The 23,390-nt window shown below is 37.4% G+C and overlaps 6 protein-coding genes across 6 annotated transcripts; 1 reads left to right on the top strand and 5 right to left on the bottom strand.

The window, feature by feature from the left end:
• Positions 1–78: 78 nt before the first annotated feature.
• On the bottom strand, positions 79–3,351 carry MONOS_11172 (putative Sugar Porter (SP) Family MFS Transporter; the record flags this gene model as incomplete). The annotated part of the gene is made up of 6 exons (XM_067863678.1): positions 79–1,744; positions 1,976–2,105; positions 2,212–2,599; positions 2,680–2,991; positions 3,041–3,116; positions 3,162–3,351. The coding sequence occupies 6 exons, from the start codon at positions 3,349–3,351 to the stop codon at positions 1,143–1,145; spliced, it is 1,698 nt and encodes a 565-aa protein (XP_067731161.1). The 3' UTR covers positions 79–1,142.
• Positions 3,352–4,212: 861 nt separating this feature from the next.
• Positions 4,213–5,889, bottom strand: MONOS_11171 (uncharacterized protein; the record flags this gene model as incomplete). The annotated part of the gene is made up of 1 exon (XM_067863677.1): positions 4,213–5,889. The coding sequence occupies one exon, from the start codon at positions 5,887–5,889 to the stop codon at positions 4,606–4,608; it is 1,284 nt and encodes a 427-aa protein (XP_067731160.1). The 3' UTR covers positions 4,213–4,605.
• A 388-nt stretch (positions 5,890–6,277) lies between these two features.
• On the bottom strand, positions 6,278–10,294 carry MONOS_11169fu11170 (uncharacterized protein; the record flags this gene model as incomplete). The annotated part of the gene is made up of 4 exons (XM_067863675.1): positions 9,926–10,294; positions 9,372–9,854; positions 8,934–9,311; positions 6,278–8,741 (listed from the first exon to the last, which is right to left on the bottom strand). Exons 1-4 carry the CDS (start codon positions 10,264–10,266, stop codon positions 6,278–6,280), a joined length of 3,666 nt encoding a protein of 1,221 aa, XP_067731159.1. The 5' UTR covers positions 10,267–10,294.
• Positions 10,295–10,383: 89 nt separating this feature from the next.
• On the bottom strand, positions 10,384–12,910 carry MONOS_11168 (uncharacterized protein; the record flags this gene model as incomplete). The annotated part of the gene is made up of 6 exons (XM_067863674.1): positions 10,384–10,961; positions 11,264–11,669; positions 11,914–11,995; positions 12,134–12,445; positions 12,542–12,620; positions 12,838–12,910. 6 exons carry the CDS (start codon positions 12,908–12,910, stop codon positions 10,384–10,386), a joined length of 1,530 nt encoding a protein of 509 aa, XP_067731158.1.
• A 2,014-nt stretch (positions 12,911–14,924) lies between these two features.
• Positions 14,925–18,842, top strand: MONOS_11167 (putative Transducin family protein / WD-40 repeat family protein). Its single transcript, XM_067863673.1, has 3 exons — positions 14,925–15,087; positions 15,204–15,283; positions 15,343–18,842. The coding sequence occupies exons 1-3, from the start codon at positions 14,938–14,940 to the stop codon at positions 18,728–18,730; spliced, it is 3,618 nt and encodes a 1,205-aa protein (XP_067731157.1). The 5' UTR covers positions 14,925–14,937; the 3' UTR covers positions 18,731–18,842.
• Positions 18,843–23,183: 4,341 nt separating this feature from the next.
• On the bottom strand, positions 23,184–23,390 carry MONOS_15837 (uncharacterized protein; the record flags this gene model as incomplete). Its single annotated transcript, XM_067868738.1, has 1 exon — positions 23,184–23,390. One exon carries the CDS (start codon positions 23,388–23,390, stop codon positions 23,184–23,186), a length of 207 nt encoding a protein of 68 aa, XP_067731156.1.

Below are 23,390 nucleotides of genomic sequence, written 5' to 3'. Positions count from 1 at the left end.
AAATAATTTATTTTGCGAGTTCGAAATTTCGTTTGAAAATGTTCGTTTAGTACTTAAAAGAATAACAAATTGTATTAATTTTGATTTGTTTGTAGCCTTTTATTCAGAAGAATCATATAACAATGAGTTGTGGATACGAAATGGTAACATGTCAACATATTGAAATAAAAGAGAAGACAAAATAAGTAATCATAAAAACAAAATTATATTCTTCTTACCTGAATAGATACATGAAAATTCCTGGAAATAAAAAATGAGAAAACAGAACCCCGAAACTCGATGAAAAAAATATAAAGCGCCTAAAACTGAAACATTAACAAAAATACTCAATGAGAAAAAGATATCCACTCGATGAATGAAAGGATAAATCTATTCACTCACTGACTTCAGGGTATGTGACAAAAACACTGAAAAAAGAAAATGAAACAATAACAAAGGAATAATATTACAGTTAATATAAACAAAAAGTGATACATACAATTCCATAAACATTAACATACATACAGCAACAAAAATTGAAACATAATAATTTTTAACCGACTAACACATGCATTATCAAAAATCCAATATTACAGTCATAAACTTAAATGATAAATAAAAATGTAATCAAACATATAGTTAAACCTAAAAATTATCAAAAAATAATCAGAGTTGACATTTAAAAATTTAATCTGAACCAGCATTACGAGGAAAAACGGTGAGCAAAAGAGATCCACTTTCAATTCAAGGGAAAGCAATACAACATAAAATAAAACGAAAGAATCACTCCTTTTTCAAATAGAAGTTGTAACATGCTCTTTCTTTCTGCATTTGATTATATAAGAACGAAAAAAAGGAAAGTTCTGATATCTTTTAAAGCTCAACAAGCAGAATCCATTCGGAAATCAGAAAGGGCACAAATGAGCTTAACTTCCTTTTGGACATCTCCTTGCAAAGCACTAAACAGACATTGAAAAACTGAAAGGCTAGAGCATCATGCTTCATATACATACAATAACTTTACATTCAACAACAATGAAAATACACATCACATTGTTTGCAATCCCTGCTTTTATTTACACTTCATATGCTCCCTTCCCTTTAACAACAATTGGACTTTCCTCGTATTGAATCATATCATTCCTCCATCTTCATCTCGATCTCTAAAGTTCCTTCTTCTCTTTCACCGAAATTTGTTCTGATTCATTTTCTTCAATTACTCCTTCAACACGTTTCACTTGAACCACATCTTCCATATTTCCCATCCTACGCACACTGTTCCCATCTTCACTTTCATTCACTCTTTGTGATTGTCCAACAAGCTCATTCTGCTCTTTTTCGTTTGTTGCAACCATTTCAACCACTGGAACATCGCTTCTCCTTCCCATTTCTATCTTCCCATTTTCTGTGACTCCCTGATTATCTGCCTGTTGTTTGACACTTTTCTTCCTCAATTCTGAACCCGCTTCTAAATCATCATCGTCATCATCTGAAATTCGCTTTCCTTTTGTTTCACGCAATACAAAAATACAGAAGAGCAGCTGCAGCACACAAATACCCATCAGAAGGAAGAAAAAGCCTCCCATTGTCATTCCATTGGCAATTGGCTGGAAAATAAGCAAAATCACAATATTACCAAGCCACATGAGGCATTGAGATATTGATGAAGCCATGGCTGTTATCGAAGGTGGGAATATTTCATTGATAATGACAAAAAACAAAGGAGCAAGGCCAATTTCTATTCCGGTCAAGAACACAAGAATGCCTATGTGAGAAGTTAAGAATAATTAAAAAAAAAAATCATATTTATTGAAAATAACAAATAAAACACATTTATTAAAGAAGATGATTAATATGAAATCAAAAAACAAAATAAAACACTTTGAGCAATTCTTCAAATAAACGTCGATATAAAAGTTGTAATTCAAAAAGAAACTTCATTGTTTTTTTCATTTCAAATCAATTATTATTTCAAAACATCATCGCCATAACAAACCAGGAAGAGCTAATGCAAAAGAATATTCACCAAGAGTTTTAACAGTGTAGCTTATTGCAACCAACAACATTCCAACAACCTGGATGGCAGAACCAATGATAAGCAATGCTCTTCTTCCAAAACGATCAACCTTAAAAATTGGAAAGAAATTTGAAGAATAAAAGATAGATTTGATAACACAAAAGCAAATAAATAAATAAGTTATATTGAAACAACAAAGAACAATAGAATCACACAATAACCAAAGGCGCCAGACAGCAAATGGCGTTCCATGCACCAATGACAATTGTTAACCCAAGTGACAGTATTCTTGTTTGCACTCCTGCTTGAGACAATAAGCTTGGTGCATAATACATTAAAATGTTTCCTCCAGTAAACTGATAGGACAGAGCAAAAAATATTGCAACAATAATCCCACGAGGATGCTTTTTGAACACTTTCAAATAATGCTTTGCGACTTGTCCCACTGACAACTTCGGAACTGCCGAGGCACCAGAAGAAGCTAATGCATCCAATTTTGCTTTTTCTTCCTTCTTATTGTTTTCCCAGATTGGAGATTCTGGCATTAAAATCGACCCAACTGCAATTAATAGTGGAAACAGAGAATTTATGCCAAGCTCATAACTAACAAAATGTCATTCAAAAGCAAAGGCGAGACATTAGCATTATAACGATAACAAACAAGAAAAAATATTTATCCATACTGCCACCCGTCGTTGACTTTGCAGAATATAATATTTAGCACATATCCAACAACAATTCCAGTTGCAGTAAATCCCTGAAACAATCCAACCAATAGTCCTCTCCTTTTATCTGAAGCTAGCTCTGATGAATAAAGAGGCGTTATGGCTGCAATCATTCCAAAACCAAGTCCATTTAGCGCTCTTATCACAATCATCGCATAAATGTTGGACATGAAGGCCATAATTAAACTGAATACGAACGAAATTAAAGAAGCAATTAAGAGCATTTTCTTTCTCCCAAAGGTGTTTGTCAACGGAGATGAAATAAGATTTCTAAAAACCACACAATTCTTAAATAACAATAACTAAGTTCCTTTCAAACCCAAGAACGACCCCATAAAGCAACGAAGAAGCAAATACAGATGATTCATCCGATGAAAACTGAGCCCAGTGAGGTTCTGAAAAAAATTGAATTGGATATAAATTATGGATACAACACTTACCTCCCAAAACGCCAGATATAACTCCGATTGCAGATCCAAATGTACCTCCACCAACAAAGCAAACAAATGCAGCCCAAGCGTCGGTGTTTTTGGTTTTCGCTTCAACTTTAAAATTCTTTTCTTCTGTTGATGGCACCATTTCAATAGAACGAGATCCAGATGAAATATTGGAGGTTGTATTTTCTGTCATTATCTCAATGCTACTATCAAAATTTGCGGGAGATATAATTAAAGGATGAAAATTTGAACAAAATGTCAAACTGATTTTTTGCTTGCATAATAGAATTTTTGGAAATTACAAATATTAGGTTCATTCTTTAATTCGAAATTTTCGTGATCGTAATTTGTTTTTCCATGAATGTTTCTTTATGTGATTTCTCTTTATTTTTCAAGCATTTCAGTGAGTTTTTATATTCGAGTATGTTGCTTATTTTTTTAGAAAAATCAGTTACAAAATAGTTTTTGTTGTTTCACACATATTTCTTGAGAAAATTTTGCTCTAATTAATAATAATTATATATCGAATGCTTTCAAGTTGAATCCCTTCATTTGAGATTTAATAATATTTTCCTGGTATTTATCAACAACAAAAAGAAGAAAGCATTGCTAGCGTTTGTTAATCAGTTAAACAGATTATAATGAATCTGCACACGTGATATTGAGAATATAACATTCCATTGGTTTTATTATTATTGCAATTATCGATGAATAAAATTTTTGCAAAAATGAGAAATAAAAAATGATTATTGTTATGGCTAGACAAAATTATGATCATATTTATTTGCTAATTTTTGAAAATAATGATCACAAATTTATCTCCTCATACTTCAATAATTACTATACGAGGATATAAAATTCTGGTGAATACATTTTCATTCGTTGAAACAACGTCATTGCCATTTGTATCTCAATTTACAAATGAATACCAAACCATTGATTTTGCAAATGTTGACTTAATATTATTAACAAGTTACAGGTTTTGCCAAGCAATTCCGTTAATTTTAAACCGAACTTCTTTTGATGGCATTGTCCTTTCATCACTCCCAACTCGTTTTTTTTTAAACGATACTTTACTGTCCTTATTCTTTGATATACAAAAATTATCATCACTTCCTTCATTAAACTTGGGGAAAAAACATGCATCAGAATTTGAAGAACAAAAAAATAAGACAAAAACAATTTCTTCATCACTTTTAAATACAATAAGCAAATTTTCGAATTGTAATTCTCTGCTTTCACTCTTCCCAGAGCTTTCAGAACCTAACACGCAACAGAATGCACGTGCAGCTTTGGAACAAACTTCGGAGCCGTTGTTTTTTAGAGAAGAGCTGAAAAAAACAATTTCGCGTATTGTTGCATTGTCCTTCAACGAAGTGAAAGAAGTTTTACCGAATCTTTTTGTGAAGAGCATTCCCTCAGGCGCTTCTGTAGGTGGATGCATATTTCAGATAACTTGCTTTGGAGAAAAGATTAACATAATTGATGAATTTACATCCCAAAATATAAGAAGTATCATTCCACTTTGCCCAAAAGATGTAATTGTTGATCCCGTATCTCGCTTTGTCGGAAATGCAGCGTCAAAAAAGAGAGAAGGCCCAACAACTGCTACAGATTCTTCAAGACCAACAGACCTGCAAACTTCTATGAAGCAAGCTACATCAATTGAACAAGTTAAATCTCCGCCCAAGCGAAGACTCATTGCTGAATCAGGCGTCACATCCCCTACGAAACACATCATCACTCCGCAGAAGTCATCTATGGGGGCCTTCACATTCAGCATCGAAGAGCCCGAGGTCATCGAGTTGAACGCCCCAATAGCGCCCCACTGCATCATCACGCGCTTCAGCGGGTCGCTCTCTTCTTCTTCTTCTTCCTCAATCAGCCTGCCTCTGATCGACAAGGCGGTCGAGCTCATCTCCTCCTTTCTGCTGGAGAAGTGCCAGAACTTCCCACCGCGCATGAAGTACAGCGAGGGAGATTCATCGTCGTCGTCTTCGTCTTCGTCTTCGTCGTCTTCTTCTTCTGCCTCTATCTTTTCAGATGATCTGTCTTCCTCCTCCTCCTCCTCTGCCCTGCCATCTTCAAAACCCCCGCTCTCCCCTTCTCTTTTCTCCCCTTCACACATCCGCACCTTCTCCAAGCCGCCACAACCACCCCGTTCGCCGTGGGTGATCGTGCCATACGACGACCCGCTGTTTGTCGACGAGCTGCTGCGGGAGCTTTCGACGTGTGTGACATTCACAGGCGTCTCCTCCTTTTCTGCCGATGACCCTTCCTCTCTGTCCTTCAAGCGCGCCCTCACCGCCTCGTTCCTGCTGCCCCCGTCTGCTGCACAGAGCCGCCTGCTGTCTGTCCACTGTGTTGTTGTTGACCCACTGCGGTGCTCGTTCTTCGAGCAGCTCGAGACACTCCCTGACTTCGTCTCTGCAAAGCTGCACAAAATCGCTATGGACTCTCCTGCTGCTGATGCTGCCCCTGCCTTCTCCACTGTTCTCTCGCTCATCCGACAGCACATTCTCACTGTCTCCCCTTCTGTGGAAGACGTCTTCTCTGCTTTTGACATACGCTCAGACACTATCAGACTGTGCTCTGCTTCGCCTGTCTTGTTCTTTGTGCGCAATGGCATTCTGGGGCCTGCACTGGGAAGAGTAGATGACAGAACAGAGGGAATAACAGAAGGAATAACAGAAACCAGAACAGAGACTGTTCCAGTTGCCGAAAGCAACATGGATCTTCTGATCCGCCTGTGTCTGCAGTCAGCCATCCCCACAGCTGTTGTTGTTGTTGGAAACCAATGTCAAGCTACGCTGGCTGACCGCAGCGTGCTCGCAGAGCGGGTGGCGGAGATTATGCTGCACTATCACATCGCAGCGCCTGATGCAGAAGTGCCCTTTGTCGTGCTGGATGTGCCTGACCAGGATTGATTGATTGATTGATTGATTGATTGAGTGAGTGAGTGAGTGAGTGAGTGAGTGAGCGAGTGATTGAGTCATTCATTCATTCATCTATTAATTTAGTGAGTCAGTCAATTAGTTACAGAATGAATACATTTTATTCACTTTTTTGAAAGGAAATTAGAATTACTTTCTTCTTTTCATTCGAAAAAAAGTCCGCATTCATCTCAAACACGCACCGCCTCTTTTTCTCAGCAGATACTCAACCAGCAGCTGGTTTGTGAGGACCGCCTCAGGCGTCGCCATGCAGCCGTCGTACACGCACGACAGCTCACACAGCATAGTCACACGCTCTTCGCAGTTCTTTTCCCCTCTGCTTTTATCAGAAGTCGCGCTGATTTCTCCACTGAATGTGTCCATGTTGAGTGAAACAGTATCATTTTCGCTCTCTCTCTCGTTCTCGCTCTGGCTGGTTTTTGCCTTTCGGCGCATTCTTTCTTCTCTTTTCAGTCGTGCTGCTTCTTCTTCTTTCATCTGCTTGGCCAGCTTCTGACTGCGGTAGGCACCTGTGGCTTGCTCTGCCCAGTCGCCTTCTGCTTGATAGGAATTATAATCGGAAGAATTAGTGAAATTATAAAGATTCGTAAGATTAGCAGAAGGAAGAGGATTGTGTGAGCGGATGAAGACAAACGGAGACGAAAGCGAAGAAGGCGGAGAGGAACACGAAGAGAAAGACTGTTGCGATGTTGAGTCTGCAGAATCGCATGTTTTGACTTTTCGGCTTTTTGACTTGTGGGTTGGATGAAGCAAGGCAGAAGAAGAAGAAGAAGAAATTGAAGAAGAAGATGATGAAACCGCATCAGCGTTTTCATTTTCGTTTTCGTTTTCATCTGATTCTTTCTTTCCAACTTTTCGCATTTCTTGTTTCTCTCTGCGTTTTCGTATTTCTTTCTCTCTTTTCCTTTGGAGTCTTTCAATCAGCATTTTCCTTTTCAGCATCGATTTCTGCTGCTTAAACCACACTTTGTATTTTTCTCTGGTTTCCCACAGGTTTCTGGCAAGGCTTCCTCTCACCACGGACACTGTGACGGAATGCAGTGTGTGAACTAACAGAAAGGGAGGATATCGAATAGCACAGTGCGAAATCACCGGAGAATTGCGAGAGAACGGAGAAATGGAAAAAGAAGGGCAAGAAGAGGGAGAGAAGGGAGAAGGAGATGAAGAAGCAGCAGCAGCAGTAGTTGATGATGATGATGATGACAGAGATAATTGTCCTGATGAATGTGCTGATGAATAAGGAGCATTGGAAGAAGAAAAGGCTGATGTATCTGAATGCGTTGAACCTTCCGTAGCTGAATTGGTTGAGCGAAATATCGTTAAAGATGACTGGATACGAGAAATGGGCTTTTGCTGGCTGGAGGAATACACTGGAGGAACGAAGTAATCAGGAAATGCGACTGAAAGAAGAAGAGCCTCATTTAAAATATCTTCGATTCTTTTTGGTTTTTTCGTCGTATTCTTCTTCTTCTTCTTCTTCTTCTTCGCTTTCTGCTTTTTGTTTGGAAAAGCGTTTTCTTCAATCGTTTCATTCTCAAAATCAGACAACTTTGTTTGGGCTGGCGACTTGACAGGCAGCGAACCACTGTTCGATGACTGGGTATGCAATTGATCCTCTTTATTTGTCTGATTAATTTTCTTCTTCTTTTTGGACTTTTTAACCTTTGCATCTTCTTTCTCTTTTTCCTTCCCCTCTTTTCCTTCAGACAGCCAAGCGAAATGGAGTTTCATGTAATCTTGTCTTCTTTGCCTTGAAAACGGCAGATCCTTCTCCATCTTCTCCTTCTGCCCATCTCCTCCAAACCACTCTTTGCTTCTATTCATCGGCGGTGGTGTGGACAGCGGGGACATCTTCGCCTGCCTCAAAGACGATGCTTCAGACATTGTGAGTGTGCGAACAGGCGCTGCTGATAACGCTGATACTGCTGATAATACTGATGATGCTTGTACTTTTGCTGTTCCTGCTGCTGGATTGACAACTCTATCAGGATTAAACGGCATAGAATGAGACTGAACAGCAGATGAAACAAAAGCTGTGCCTCGTTTTGGGCGCGGGTCTGTGTGAAGCCCTTTGAAAACAGCTGTTTGTGTGGTTGTGGGTGTGACTGTGGTTGTGCGTGTGGCTGTGGGTGTCTTTGGCTCAGCGTGCAACTGCTGCTTAATCCACTCCTTCTCACTCATCCTTCTGGTTTTTCTCTGGTTTTTCTGATTTGACAAGAAAACAGCCAGTTCTGGTAAGTCGAGGCTGGGCGTGATTAAAGTGTTAGTGGTGCGGTTTACAAAGGAGAAGTGGAGAAGGCGGCGGAACGGCTGCTGCGAAGAGACAGTCTTCATTGTGCGGGTGTATTTGTCAGAGGCAGTGGGAGGGAATGCGAAGTGGGCAGAGGGAAAGGGAGAGAGAAAATGCGGTGTGTGGAGAGGAAGAGAAGGGTCTGATGTGAAATGGCTTGAGGTGCTGTGGGAGCTTTGCATGGATAGAGGGGAAGAAGAAGAAGAAAGAGAAGAAGAAGAAGGAGATGATGAAGCAGAGATGGGTGAAGGAAAAGAGATGTTCTCTTTCATTTGGAATTTGTGTGATCGGATGCTGTGCTTGTGCAAGACGTATGAAGACAAAGTGTTGCGCTTCTCGCTTCAGGATGAAAATATGTTCAAAAAATAAAGAATAATGTTGATTTATTTGTTTGTTTTTTCATTCGCAACAGAAAACAGAGAAAAATGCTTTCAAAATAAAATAAAATAAAATAAAATAAAATAAAATAAAACCAAATTTTTTAAGATCAATTTAAAAAAAAGTCAATGAACTCGAGCCACAGCTACATACTGCTGTTGAACAGCCAGCAAGGATTTTGCGAAAGACGGGTGAGAGCACGAATAGAACAAGTCTGTGCGAGCAGAAAGATGCTGTGGAAGAACCGACGGCTTCAATCCATCAAATGGCAATGCTGTTGTCTTTGATAGAAATTGATCTTTCTGTGAAGAAGAAGAAGAAGAAGAAGAAGAAGAAGAAGAAGACTTGGCTGGCAGATGATCAATAGAAGATGATAAAGACGGGCTTTTCATTGAATTTTTCTGTCTTGAAAATTCATCTTTGTTTTTGAGCATTGATTTAGTAGAACGATCCATTGACTTCAACACAACAACAAGAGAAGTGCCTTTGTGCAAGCGAAACAACTTGACGCAACGCTTAACATAAATTATTCTTAAATTTTCAAAAATAAAATAAAAATGCTAAAGAGGAAGAAAATGAATAAGGACATACTTGTTATGCTTTCCATATTCTCGAAAAAATAGAATAGAGCTGCTTGTTGGGAGAGTTGTAAGATCATCAATATACTGAAAGTCATGTTGCGATCGAAAAGACATAACCGAAACTCCAGGGCTTGTTGCTGCTCGTAAGATAGTTGGAGCTTCCATCTGTTCGCTTTCGTCATCTTGCTCTTTTTGCTGAAGAAAATCAAGAGACAATTTTGCATGAATCTGCAGCAGCAAAATATCTTCAACGAACATCTTACCATAGCCTTTTTTGAATCGTTCATCAAGGATATAAGAATCGTGAAACAGAAAGGCATGTGTGTAAGAGGGAAATACTGTTTCAATATAATCAAGTGGATTTTCTGATGGCGAAATGACAACTTTCGAAAATCCTTGAACAACAAATGAAATATTTGTGAAAAGCAGTTTACAAAAGGTTGAGACATGATTGGATAATTGAAGTTGCAATTCTTCAAAAGTTTGCACAGATCTGAAAAAATTAAAAAAAAATGTTTTTGAAAACATAGAAAAGAAAAATACAAATAGATGTATGTCCTATACAAGTTATTTACATTGGTTTTTGAACCGAATATTGCAAAAACAATTTGTTTTACGATGTGAATTTGAAGAGGAAGAAGTGGAATTGAAAGTTTGTCTGAAGAGCATGCCATGAAATAGTACGGCTCTGAAGTTAAAAAAACAAAGTTGTATCCCCCTAAAACAAGCCTTCGACATTCACCAATTACGTCAGTCTTTAGAACATCTTGAATGATTGAAATATATGTTGAAAAATTGAGCAGCTTTGGATTTGTATTCAACAGTAAATTCTGAGTATTTGTTATTACTATAAACGAAGTTTTGAGTCTATTGTTTGATGAACTTTGTATTTTCGAACATTTCATATGAAAATAAAAAATAAAAAAATAAAAATGGTACAAAAAAATTCACGAAAAACAAAATCCAAGGTATGAAATGAGCATGCCATAAATACACAAAAGTAATTCTTTCCAACATTTGATCTAAAGCTGTGGCAATCCATCTGAACTTTCATCAGAAACGCTTATAATTTCACTTGGTGCTCCATCGGGAATGTGAAGTGCTTGCCGTTCTGGTCTAACCGGTCTAGAACGTCTTATTATTTTTGAAGCATTAATTACTGGGACGTTGTCTTCTTCGTCTTTGACATGAAAATCAGATCCATCGCCGTCACTTTCACTGCTGCTGATTATATCGATTATTTCAATGATTTCGTCTTTATTGCTCGGTTGTTGCTTTTGTGAAGAAGAAATGCGTCGAAGTGATTTGTTTTGCGAAGTGGATTTGCGTGAAGTGCTTACAAAAGAAGAAGAAGAAGGAAGCGAAGCAGAAGGCAAGCTGAATGGATTGAGCTTCAGTGAAGGAACGCTATTTTTCTCTGTTGTGTTCTCGTCGAGCACAGGCAAAGAAGGAATCTCTGATGCAATTGACTGTCGATCAACAGAAGGGAGGCAGGAGATGGCTGTGAGCTGCTGAAGAAGCTGAAGTTGACACGCGTCCAAATGAAGTGTGCAGCGCGAACGTGTCACCTGCGGACGTTTTGAATCAACTGGAACGCATTCTGTAGGTGTTATTTGTCAATTGACAGAAAGAGAAAAAGAAAAAGAGAAAAAGAAAAAAAGAAAAAGAAAATAAAACAAACAAAATAATTTGACAAACAAACAAATAAATAAAAATAAACAAGAAAAGAGATAAAATTGAATGGAAACGATGCGTTTTGGCAAGTTATAATATTACACATTAATTTTTAAGATAAGGAAAACAAATAAAAAGAATTCAAAATTAACAACATTTTCATCTCCATTTTCACCATTGCCTCAAGCAACACAATCTCATCATCTCAATAAAAAAACATATACAAACCAATTAACGGCACAATTTCAAAACGATGTGCTTCCAAGTTGCTCACGACTTTATCGCCATCTTGTGATTCTTTTGATTCCTTTGATTCTTTTGCTTCTTGTTGATCCTTTCCTTTCTCTGAGATATCACCATCGCCTTTGTCTTTATCTTTCACATTGTGCCTTTGCCCACCTGCAATAGACTCCAGCGACTGTGTCTCTATTAGAGCATGCGACGGGCGTATCTCCACCTGCCCCCGGAACGCCAAGCTGGACAGGTCAAAGAACGTCTCAACAGTCGACGTGAAGTCGCCAGGGATGATTCCGAAGTCAAACAGCCCGCAGCCGCCTTGGCTGGTCAGCTTGTCGTATGTCTCTTTCATGCGTGTTAGAGCTGAGTTGTCCTGTGCCGAGGGGGCGACGTGCTCCTGTGTGTGTGTGTGTGTGTGTGTGTGTGTGTGAAAAGAGGTTTTTTTTAAAAAGAGCATTAGAAAGAGGGGAGAGGAAATGAATTGTATATGAATAAGAATATTTAAGAAAAATGAACAATTCGCGTGTGAATAATTGTAAAATTGCATTGTCATTCAAAAAATCACATTTTTTTTCCAAAAAAAGAAAAAAGAAAAAAAAAATAAATATAGAGATAGAAAAATTATGTAATATAAACCAAACCGTTCCTTGAGTTGTCGCTTCAAGTGCTCCTCCTCCTCTTTTTTTTATCACTTTCTTTTTTTCCAAAGCCATTGGCCCAATCCTTTTGAGTGGATGGCAACAATTGGCATTAAAATGTTAAATATGTTGAAAAAATGCAAACATTTTTTTGAAACAAAAACAAAAAATTTAATTTTATAACAGTGATGCAAAATATATGCATAATATCATTCTTGCACACATTGTATCAATACCACCAATTCTTCTAATAATTCCTCGAACATCATTAGACAGCCTTTTCCAATCAAACTTTTGGTCTTCACTTGAATCTCTAACTTCGTTTTGAAAACTCATATTGTCATCACTCTGTAATGATTCATCAATTGGATCAATTGTTTCTGCTTTTAAATCCATGTTAAAAGGTGAATCAATTGATTGTGTTTGCTGTTGATGCATCCTTTGAGCATTATTCCTTGCATTTCCAAATGAATACTTCTCCAAAAGTTTGGTCATAAAACCTCTTGGAGTGTATTTTTGAGGAATTAGACGCTTTCTGAATTTGCAATTGGAGCAACAAAGAACGAATTGATTATTAATATTTTGTTTTATTTGATATTTTTAATCTGAAATTAATGATAAAATTAAAAACCCTTGCTCTGCGCATAATCTGGACATAGACGATAAAAAAGTTGCATCAAGCATTCTATCAGCAGGAGAGCGATCGGCAACTATTGAAAATGCATAATCAGAGGAAAACAACCAAAAAAGAATGAAATAAATAATTGCATTTTTTCCAAATAATCAAGCCTTTCTCCCCAAGCTGGAGACCTTTGACTAATCGCTCTTCTAGATCAGAACGCTGTGGATTTATTAATTTTTCTCTTTCATCTTTAAAACAAACAATGCCAAATAGTTTTTCTTTCAAGCAAACATAAATATTTATACCTAGTTTTGGGTTTGTTAATTCAATAAGATTTGCTCTTAAATCTTCGAGTTTTGGCTTGTTTTCAAAATTCATTATGACCATAACTTTTAAAAAAAGATGAATTTTTGATTTTGGTGAATGAAACTTTTTTTTATTATGATTGTATTATTTGTTTTTGTTTTATTTATCATAAAACTCAATGTTTATAAATTAAAAATTCATTCAATCATCCCCATAAATACGTGCATTATGTCAAATGAAAGAATGGATAACAGGGTCAAATAATTATTGAGAGTTTAATAAATTGTATTAAATTGTGAGATATTATTCAATGTTTTTATTTTCTACAAATATGTTTCGAAATGCATTTTCATGATTGTTGAAAGTTGATTTATCTCTCGAGGCAAACGCCTTAACAGAAAAGTTTTCACGTTTGATTTTGAATAAATACTAATCAAATTAAACGTTTTATCTATGATGCTTATTCAGAAATATGATTAGAATTGAAAAATTTCTCTTCAGAAGAACAAAGACAGAAAATTAAAGAAATGAATGAACTCATAGACAACATGAATGATAGTGAAATGGAAAATACTTGCAATGAAGAAACGTTCGATGAAATTGACAAAATAATTGAGGAGAGGAAAGTTTCAGTGGGGAATATTTTATTTCTATTGAAGCACTTAGGATATTGTTCCCATATGAAAGAATCCATCAGGATTTCTTTTGATGGATAATTGTAAAAAAAAGATTCGAGAAGATGATGATCGATGAAGGGGAGAAAAAAGATGAAAAGAATGAAAAGCTGCTTATTGATCTTTGTGAATGCTTTTAAATGCTGCACAACGAAATCTATTCTAATTGCTTCATTTCCATTTGTGCACCTTGTCTTCTGAAAGTTGCGTTAAGCAAAGATGATAGTCAGGAAACACGAAAAGAGACGGAAATAGCTTTATTGACTTTGAGAAATTCAGACATGTTCGAAGTCTGATCCTGAATAACTCAGTTTATATGATGCTAATTTCATTTAAATATAATGAATTCTATTTCACTTTTTTTTGACAGAAACGAGAAAAAGACTTGTTTCTGAAAGATGTCACAGAAATAATCCAATCCCATCAGGGGCATCGCAACCTCGCTCCACTTGCCTATCAATCTGCTTGGGAATTTTTGAAAAAAAGAATCTCTTTTGAAGAAGGGTTTAAAGATGAAACTGTTAGTGAGTTGCATTTTGTGAAAGAAGCAATAAGAGAACTAGAAGAGCTAACAAGAATCATCAACTACAATCAAAAAGAAGAGGAATTTCCAAAAGCGAAAGAAACGAAAGAAGAGTTCATCGTTGTGAGATGGCTTTATTCATATGCTTCAACGCAACAGGAGAAGAATATGATGAGCTGATTGCATACAATAGCAAGCTGTATGAAACAACAAAAGATTACTTTAACGTGGCTTACGTAAAGTGTATTGAACTTTTTGAGATAATGGTATCTGTCGAAAAAGTTAGCGTTTCTAAGTTGCTGGAAGGAGGGGTTATTTAAGCCATTTTGGAGGAAATTAGTTCGCCTTCACAGGATCAATTGTCAAACCGTTATTATCTCTCATTTTTAATTCATCTGAAAGGAAGATTAAATGAAAGGAATTGCAATGAAAGAGAAGACATGGAGAGAAAAAAAACTTGAAAATAAAAATGTATGCAAAGTCAGAGGAAGAAGGCTGTGAAGACATCATTTTCTGCTATATTCATAAGATTTCAAATCTTTAAACCCTAAAAGAATATGAAAAATTCTCCACTTATTTTTTTTATATATGCTTAAAATGTGAATTTCATTAAATATCAAGTTTGCAAATCAACCCTCACAAAGCCCACCAGAAATATTGAATTTAATCTTTCAAATTTTATATTTGTATTGAAAATTTGGCATTTTGTTTTTTTCTTCATTGAGGATAATTTTCTTTTTGATCAATTCAACTTTTTGATTAATCCTATTTGAAATGTTTGTTCTACTTTCACTGTGTTAAAATAAATAAACTGTTTATATCAAATATGTTCTTTTCTTTTTCGAAAACTTTTTTTATTAAACTCTTTTCAAATTTTATTAATATGGTCATGCTTGATCATAATGGTGAAAGCTTTCTTAAAATATCAGCATCAGTGCAATTTTGGCCTTTTGACATCAAATGGAAAGGTTCTATATGATCGAACGGGTAAATATGTGATTGCTGCTGTGTTGGAAAATGCAGTGATTTGGAATATGAAGCTCGGAAAAGAAGTTTTTTCTTTTTATAAATAAATATACTTTAATTTATTGATTTGATTGATTATTTGAATTAAATGGCATGCTTTGGAATTATGATGTGCGTTTTCTAACATCATCATGTATTCTAGATTCTGATATTGAAAGGAAAACTTGGAACAATTGTTGATTCTTTGGCTGTTTCAGCAGATTGGAAAACATGCGCCTTGGGGTATGTGTTATCGTTGATTTTATGAGAGACATTTCTTAAATCAAATTTATATAATTCAGTTGTTCTGATGGTTCTGTGCGAATTTATGATTTACCTTCATCATTTGACAATCTCGAGGAATCTGATTCATTTCCTTTGAGAGTTCCATCCTTGAGTGATACCGCTTCACATGTTGATTCAGTCGTTCCGAGTAAAGATGTTCGTGCAATATTTCATGGTCATACCTCTTCTGTAACATGCTTATCATTTCACCCAAATGGATCTCTTCTAGCATCTGGATCACTCGACTCTGACGTGGTCATATGGGACATACTTGGAGAGCGTGGAATTATGAGGCTCACAGGCCATGTTGCTGCGGTCACTTCACTTATTTTTGCTCCAAAACTTGGCATTTTAATTACTTCTTCAAAGGATGGATCAATCAAATTGTGGGATATAGATACTAGACACTGCATTCAAACGTTGTTGGGCGCTGCGAGAGAAGTATGGTCCATTTCTGTTGATGCAGACGAACGGGTGCTCATCGGAGGAGGCATTGAAAATGAGGTGAGAGTATGGAGATTGGATAAAGGAAAGAGCAAAAAAAATCAAGAGCAAAAAGGCAAAGGATCATCCAAGGCACAAGAAAAAGCCAAAGAAAACTCCGACGAAGACGATGTGAACTGGTCTTCCGAGAACAGCCTTTTTAAGCCAATTGCTCACTTCATCGGAACTCTTCCTTTGACACAGACAAAACTTGGCAGAATCAACGAGATCAAATTTTCGAAGTCTTCAACCAGCGGCAATTCTTCCTCTTTATCAACAGCTTCCTCCTCCTCCTCCTCTTCTTCTTCTTCTTCTTCATTGCCAGGAATGCCCACTGACCGTTCCAAAGGCCAAGCACAATCGCTTCTTGCCATCATCGGAACGACAAACAAAGCAGAGATTTTCCGTGTTCGTGAGTGGTCTGATGCACTTAAGCATATCAACAGGAGAGAAAAGCGAATGAAAGAGAAAGGCGGATGGGATGAAGAAGACGCCGATGGAGTGAAGAAAGAAGAAGACGACGACTTGTTGATTAAAAAAGAAGAAGACGATTCTCTTCTTTCGTCAGCAAAGTCAAAGAAAAAAGGCAAAAAATCCGGAAAGAAAACTGAAAATGAAACTTCTTCTTCTTCTTCTTTACTTTCTACTCCTTCATCTGGCTCCACTGAGCAAGGTGACACATCATCCGCTGCTCTTTTTCTTGCTCCTTCAGATCTGTTCGTGTTCCACTCAGTCATCACCACAACTGGCAAAACAGTCTCTGTCGATTTTTGCACAAGCCCCACAGGAATTGCCCATTCATCTGGCACTCATCCCCCGACTCTTATTCTCCTGGGCTTAAACAACAACTCCATCGAGTCATACATCGTCCAGCACCCGAAGCAGTCACGTGGCGCTGCTGCTGCTGCCCCGTCTCTTCCTTCTCTTCATCTGAGAATGAGCAACGTGGGACATCCGTCGCCCGTCCGTTCTGTTGCACTCTCGTCCGGCGCTGCGCTGCTCGCTACGGTCTCTGCACAGCAGCTGTGCATCTGGAACACCAAGACACACGCGCCCATCCGCACGCTGCCGTCTTCGTCTCCGGCGTGTGTCATCTTCGCGCCTGGAGACCGCTACGTGCTGTGCGGCACGACGGAAGGGCTGATTGAGGTATTTGATATCGCAACGGCGGAGAAAGTGACGGTGAAGAAGGACAGAACTGGGGCAGTGTGGAGCATTGCACTGCAACCGGATGACAAAGGCAGCACTGCGGAGTCCAAAGGCATTGCATCTGCAGGCGCTGGTGGAGAGATACACTTCTGGGACTTTGCGTTGGAAGTGAAGAAGGCAGAGCCGCTGGAAGCAGATGCGAAGGAAGAGCAGAAAGGGAAAGAGAAAGAAAAAGATGTGAAAGAGGATGTGAAAGAAGAGGAGGAGCTTCTGTCGAAAAAAGGGAGCCAAAAGCGAATCTCGCGAAATTCTGCTCAGAAAGGCAAAAAAGGAAGTGCTGGTGATAACACATCCACCTCGCAATCAGACAAGCCCTCGTCCTCCAATGAACAATCTTCTGCTTCTGCTTCTATTGGGACAACGTCCACAAAAACCGTGCTGAGTCTGAAGCACCGCCGGACTTTACGTCTGAACGACGACATTCTCTGTGTTGCATTCTCACCAGACGGCAAGCTTGTGGCAGCTGGTCTGAGCGACTCGACGATCCAGCTGTTTTTTGAGTACACGCTGAAATACGCTCTGAGCTGCTACGGGCACTCACTGCCTGTGACAGCTCTGGCTTTCTCGTCTGATTCACTTCTGCTGTTCTCTGGCGGTGCTGACAAAGACGTGCGTGTGTGGTCTGCACAGCGGGGAGATCTGAGAGGGAAGATGCGCGGGCACACGGCGCCTATCACAGGAATTGTGCCTCTTAGAGGGACGCACTACTGCCTCAGCTGCGGAAGAGAAGGGGACATCAAAATGTGGGACGGAGACGATTTTGACTGTGCGCAGACGCTCCGAGGAAACCCAGCTGGGTCTTTGCTTGGCCTCGCTGTGTCTTCAGACGGAGGAGCAGTGTTTGCTGCGGGGACAGAAAGAGGAGTGCGGCTGTGGATTCGGACACAGGCGCAGATTTTCAAAGGGGAAGATGAGGAAGACAGGGATGAGGAGATACTGGAGAAGGAGATGATTGAGATGATTGACGAGGCGCAGACGTCGACTGGGGAGAGGGGAACGGGTGCGATTGTTGAGAAAGGAACAGCAGAGACGCTGAAAGGCGTAGATGCTCTGCTGGAAGGCATTGAGCAAGAGGAGAGGTTACAGAGACAGCTGTCGTCCATTGCTGAGTCTGAGAACGAAGCAAAGAAGATGAAGAGGAGCAAAAAAGAAGGAGAGGAAGGGAAAGACGGGGAGAATGAGGAGGATGAGGAAATGGATGAAGAGAACGAGGAAGAAGATGAAGAAGACATGTATGTTGTCACCACTTCGGCTCCAAAGCAACCAACAGAATCGCCCCTGCTCCGCCAGCTTAAGTTTATTCCTCGGGCTTCGCTTCCGACAGTGCTATCTGCACTTTCCTATGCTAATGCAGGGCGTCTTCTTTCGCTGGTCCCAGCAGTGCTGTCGTCGCACATGGAGGAGTCTGAGCTTCTGCACCGTGTGGCGCACACGCTTGTCACCATCCACAACTCGCAGCTGACGGGGCCTGTGCACAGCGCAGCAGACACAGCGGCTGTGACGGCGGTGGCGTCAGCGTTGGAGAAGTCGCTGGAGCAGAAAAGAGACGAGCTGTCTTTTAACTTGGCTGCGCTGGGCTATTTGCAGAGGAAGATTGAAGAGGATACGAACAAATTCTTCAGAGTTGATGAGCGCTGGAAAGACATTTCAGAGAAGCAGAAATCAGGAAGAAAGAAGAAGAACTCGAAGCGGCCGAATTCATTAACGCAATAACACCTCATTCTTTAAGTTTTTATTATTATTTTTTTCTTTTTACCTCAGCTCGCTTAAATATTTCCATTTCACATAACTTAATCCAAATAGCGAGAGGAAGTGAAACTTGAAATTGTCATTTTTTATTTACGAAGCGAATGAATCATTATTGCTCATTGGAGTATTTTCTGCAATCTGTTGAAAAGGTAGCTGTTTGTTGCGAGATTTAGAGGAAGAAGAAGGAATAAGCATGTTAATAAAGTATCAGAAATTTCGAAAAGGTAAGTACCCTAGTTCAGAAACCCGGGAATTTTTCGAAATCCCGGACTTTTTATTAAAATTCATATTTCTCGACGAGTTTCTAAAGAAAAATTATAGTAATTCACATTGTTATGCATTAGCATATAACACATCTAGCCATATACAAATTTTTGATAATTGTGTTGTATTGATGAATAAATAAATAATTTTTATTTTTGAAAATCTGACTTATGATGAATTTTTCTATTCTAATTAAACGATTCAGTTCATCTTTTATACATATAACTTATTTTTTCTTTGTTGTGAACTGTTCTGGTTATTTTTTATTTTCCACAATTTGCTCTTTCTAATGGAATGAAAAACCGTCATTTTTGAAAAATCATTGCCAATGGGATAACTGAAAAAATATTTTTTGCAAAACACAAAAACATCCAAGTGAATTTAACACATGCATCAATAAATATGTTAGTTATGCAAAATTACTACATAGTTGAAATTTTTAATAATTTTATATTCATTTCAAATAATACAATTTGGAATAATATTCAATAAAAATTTTAATCAAAAATCGTCAAAAAAGAAAATAATTTTTATAAATGAAATGAATATGGAATAATTAAAAATTTCAACTATGTAGTAATTTTGTATAACTAACATATTTATTGATGCATGTGTTAAATTCACTTGGATGTTTTTGTGTTTTGCAAAAAATATTTTTTCAGTTATCCCATTGGCAATGATTTTTCAAAAATGACGGTTTTTCATTCCATTAGAAAGAGCAAATTGTGGAAAATAAAAAATAACCAGAACAGTTCACAACAAAGAAAAAATAAGTTATATGTATAAAAGATGAACTGAATCGTTTAATTAGAATAGAAAAATTCATCATAAGTCAGATTTTCAAAAATAAAAATTATTTATTTATTCATCAATACAACACAATTATCAAAAATTTGTATATGGCTAGATGTGTTATATGCTAATGCATAACAATGTGAATTACTATAATTTTTCTTTAGAAACTCGTCGAGAAATATGGGTGATTTTTTTTGATATCATATAAAAAGATCAAAAATCGAAAAAATAAATACTATTGTGGTATTACTGATCAAAAAATCAAATTGATTTTTCTTCAGCATTTAGCTAAAATATCTGTAATATATATTTGTTTTATTGTTATATAAAAAAAACATACATTTTTGAGGTTTTTGTGGAAAAGAATTTTTTTGATCAAAGAAAAATAATGTGAAAAATAAAAAATAAAACTGTTGGATAAAAATATCAAGTTTCTCAACTTGCTAAAACTATCCTAATAAATAAAAAATACTTTGAAAAACACAATTGAAGTAGTTTGCTATAAATTTGTTTCAATTAAAAATTATTTAACTTCAAACTTTTGAAACCAATTTGTTTTCTTGACTTTATCTATTTCTTCGACGGAAATATCATTACAATATATCAGTCCTTTCTTTTCGATTCAGTTTCTTCATCAAACGTTGAATGAAATACAATGAAATCGAAAATCAATGAATAAAACTTATTCGAACTAGTCTTTTTACTCTTTATTCTTCTCATCACTTGTCCTTCCCTCTTCCTTCTCCATCCTCTCTCATCTTCCTTCCATTTCCACTCTGCCCAATCAAAATTCTCCCTTCGAAAATACCTGTGGTGTTGTTGGCTTCCTCTCCGGTTCTTTCTGCATCATTCTTCTCGTTGAATTCCTCAATAACTACAATTGCTTGTGAAACTCTTCTGGTAACAAATTTTCCTTTACACAAAGTTCATTGGCCGCTGTGTGAGCGACGAGGTGAGCAAAGGAGGAGGATGAAGAAGAAGAGGTTGATCCATAATTCGAGTGGGAAGAAGAAAAAGAAAAAGAAAAAGAAGAAGAAGAAGAAGAAGAAGAAAAATAAAAAGAAGAAGATGATGAAGAAGAAGAAATTAAAATAAAAATAAAAATTCAAAAATGAAAAAGAATGAGAAGAAGAAAATGACGACGATGACGATGATGAAGACGAAGGATGAAGTGATTGATTAGAATGTTTGTCTCTCACAGCACAGTTTTCTTTCTTTTCTCTTTCTCTTTCTTCCATTCTTCCTTCTTCTCTTCCTTCTTCTCTTCCCTCTCTCTCTCCCTTCCAATGCGTTCTCCACCACCTATTTTATCCTCCTCTCTTTCTCTTCTCTCAAAAAATACCTCTCGCAAAACGGTTTCACATCCTCTTCCAAACAGTCCCCTTCAAAAACACGAAAAGAAGCTGGACCGCTCGGAAGCGAAACACTCACTTTAAAGAGAAGTTCTGCTTTTGCTTCTTCTTTTTCTTTTTCTTTTTCTTTTTCTTCCTCTTCCTCTTCCTCTTCCGATCCCTCTTCTTCTTCTTCTTCTTCTTCTTCTTCTTCTTTTTCATTTTCTTCTTCTTTATCCTCCCACCAAATCCATCTCTTCTATCAGCTCCATTCACAACAAGTGCAATGAAGAAATCAACTTCTTTTTGTTTTGGAAGAAAAGAATGACAAAAGATGGAATGCCTTATTTGTTCCCAGAAGATTGGAAAAGATTGGTTGATGGTGTGTTGGCTTAGAAGATAATGCTTTAATGTTTTCTTTTTTCTATTTTTTCTTAATTTCTTTATGTATTTTTTTCGTTTTCTTTTTCTTCTCTCTTTCAATCCAATCTGTCCCTTAGTAAATAATCGGATGAAACGTCAATTCTTTCTCGTTTTCCTTCGTCTTTTTCGCTTCTTCGGCTGCTAACCATTCCGCTTGTGTGTTTATATCGTGAAAATACAGTTGGAGAATTAGCGGCGACGGAGAAATTTCTTTTTTATTTTTGGTTTCCCACTTCTTTTTCATTTCTTCTTTCTTTTTGTCTTTCTTTTCATCATTTTTATTTTTATTTTTATTTTCTCCTTTTAAATACCCTTTTTCGCCTTGTTTTTTCGAATTATTTTTGCCAGCAAAATAATACCCAACAACATCTTCTTCTTCTTCTTCTTTTCTCAAAGCCAGCATTTTTGTCAATTGCTTCTTCTCTTCGATTTCTTTCAGTCTTTGCTGAGTGAAAAGAGAAGTTAGCTTCAAAAGCAAAAGTTCATCTTGATAGTCTTCATCTGTATTTTCTTCTTCTTCTTTTCTTCTTTCTTCTTCTTCTTGTTTTCCTTCCCTTTCTTCCCTTTCCTCCTTTTCCTCCTTCTTTTCCTTTTTTCACTACCAAATCCTTCCTCTCCTTATTCTTCCTCTCCTTCTCCTTTTCATTCTCTCTCTTCTCCTTCTCTTTCTTCTTCTCTATCCATTTTTTCATTTCTTCTTCGTCTCATATTCTCTTTCTTTCTGCTAATTCTTCCGATTTGTCGTTTCAAATCACATTTTTTCTTTCTTCTTCTTTTCTTTTCTTTTCCTCTTTTTCTTTTTCTCTTTTCCCCCACAAAATTGCCATTTCGACTACTCTTTTCTGTTTGTCTTCGGTTCAACGCTGAAAAACAGCTGGAATTTCATTTGGTTGATTGGAAGAAGAAGAAGAAGAGGAAGAAGAATTTTAATGAGAAGAGGAAGAGGAAGAGGAGGAAGAAGAATAAGTTCCATATATTCCCAATGACGATGACACAGGTGAAGAATGAATACCTGAACGAGGTATCTTGAACAGATTGGATTGATTTGCCTGTATCTAATTGGCCGTTGGAAGAGGAGGATTGATTGGCGTCACTTGTAAAAGTGGATGATGATTTTGAGGAATTTCTTCTATGTTATTTAAATGAATCAGGTGAAGAAGAAGAGAAAGAAATGATAAATTGATGAAAAAACTAGAATAAAAGAAAAAATAAGAACAAGATTAAGTAGTTGAAGCAAAAAAGGATGGTGATGAAGTTGGAAACGAAGAAGTTGAGAATGAAGATGATGCGTTAGCAGATGAAAATGTTGAGAAAGTGAATTGTTTTCCAATATTTGTTGCTGTATCATTCTTCGATTTTTGATTTCAGGCAGAAAATCTGAGCAAAGAGTGGTTAGAATCGTTACAGGCTTATTCTTCTCTTTTGTTGTTTTTATTTTTTCTTTTGCTCCTCTTTCTTTCTGAGCCTTTCTAATGTGTTTGTCAAATCCATCTTCTTCTTCCTCTTCTTCCCCTTCATTTTTCTCATTATCTATGCATTTATCTGTCAGACACAACGATCCCTTTTCATCTTTATCATTTACAAACTCATTTGCACTCCTCTTCTCATCCTTCTTCTCTTCTCTTCTCTTCCCTTTCCCTTCTTTCTGTTGCTACCTGTGCAAGTCTTGTATTGAAAGTGTCAATTTGCGATGTGTGAAACTCGTCTTTCTCCTTCGTCTTCGTCTTCGCCTTTGGCTCTTCCTGCTTTCTTCCTTTCCTCTGCTCTGCGCTCAATTTGCTTCTGAAATCCGCCTTCTTTGCCTCTTCCAT

The sequence above is a fragment of the Monocercomonoides exilis genome, assembly GCF_001643675.1.
Source record: "Monocercomonoides exilis strain PA203 chromosome Unknown scaffold12-1864167, whole genome shotgun sequence".
NCBI lineage: Eukaryota > Preaxostyla > Oxymonadida > Polymastigidae > Monocercomonoides > Monocercomonoides exilis.
The sequence above is the reverse complement of the archived record's forward strand: the minus strand, read 5'-3'. Positions and strand labels throughout refer to the sequence as shown.

What these genes read in the sequence shown, in the direction of transcription:
- MONOS_11167 (XM_067863673.1), top strand. Translation starts at nt 14,938, where the DNA reads ATGGTGAAAGCTTTCTTAAAATATCAGCATCAGTGCAATTTTGGCCTT. An exon ending in ATATGAAGCTCGGAAAAGAA is followed by an intron (nt 15,088 to 15,203) that starts GTTTTTTCTTTT and finishes CATGTATTCTAG; the next exon opens with ATTCTGATATTGAAAGGAAA. An exon ending in TGGAAAACATGCGCCTTGGG is followed by an intron (nt 15,284 to 15,342) that starts GTATGTGTTATC and finishes TATATAATTCAG; the next exon opens with TTGTTCTGATGGTTCTGTGC.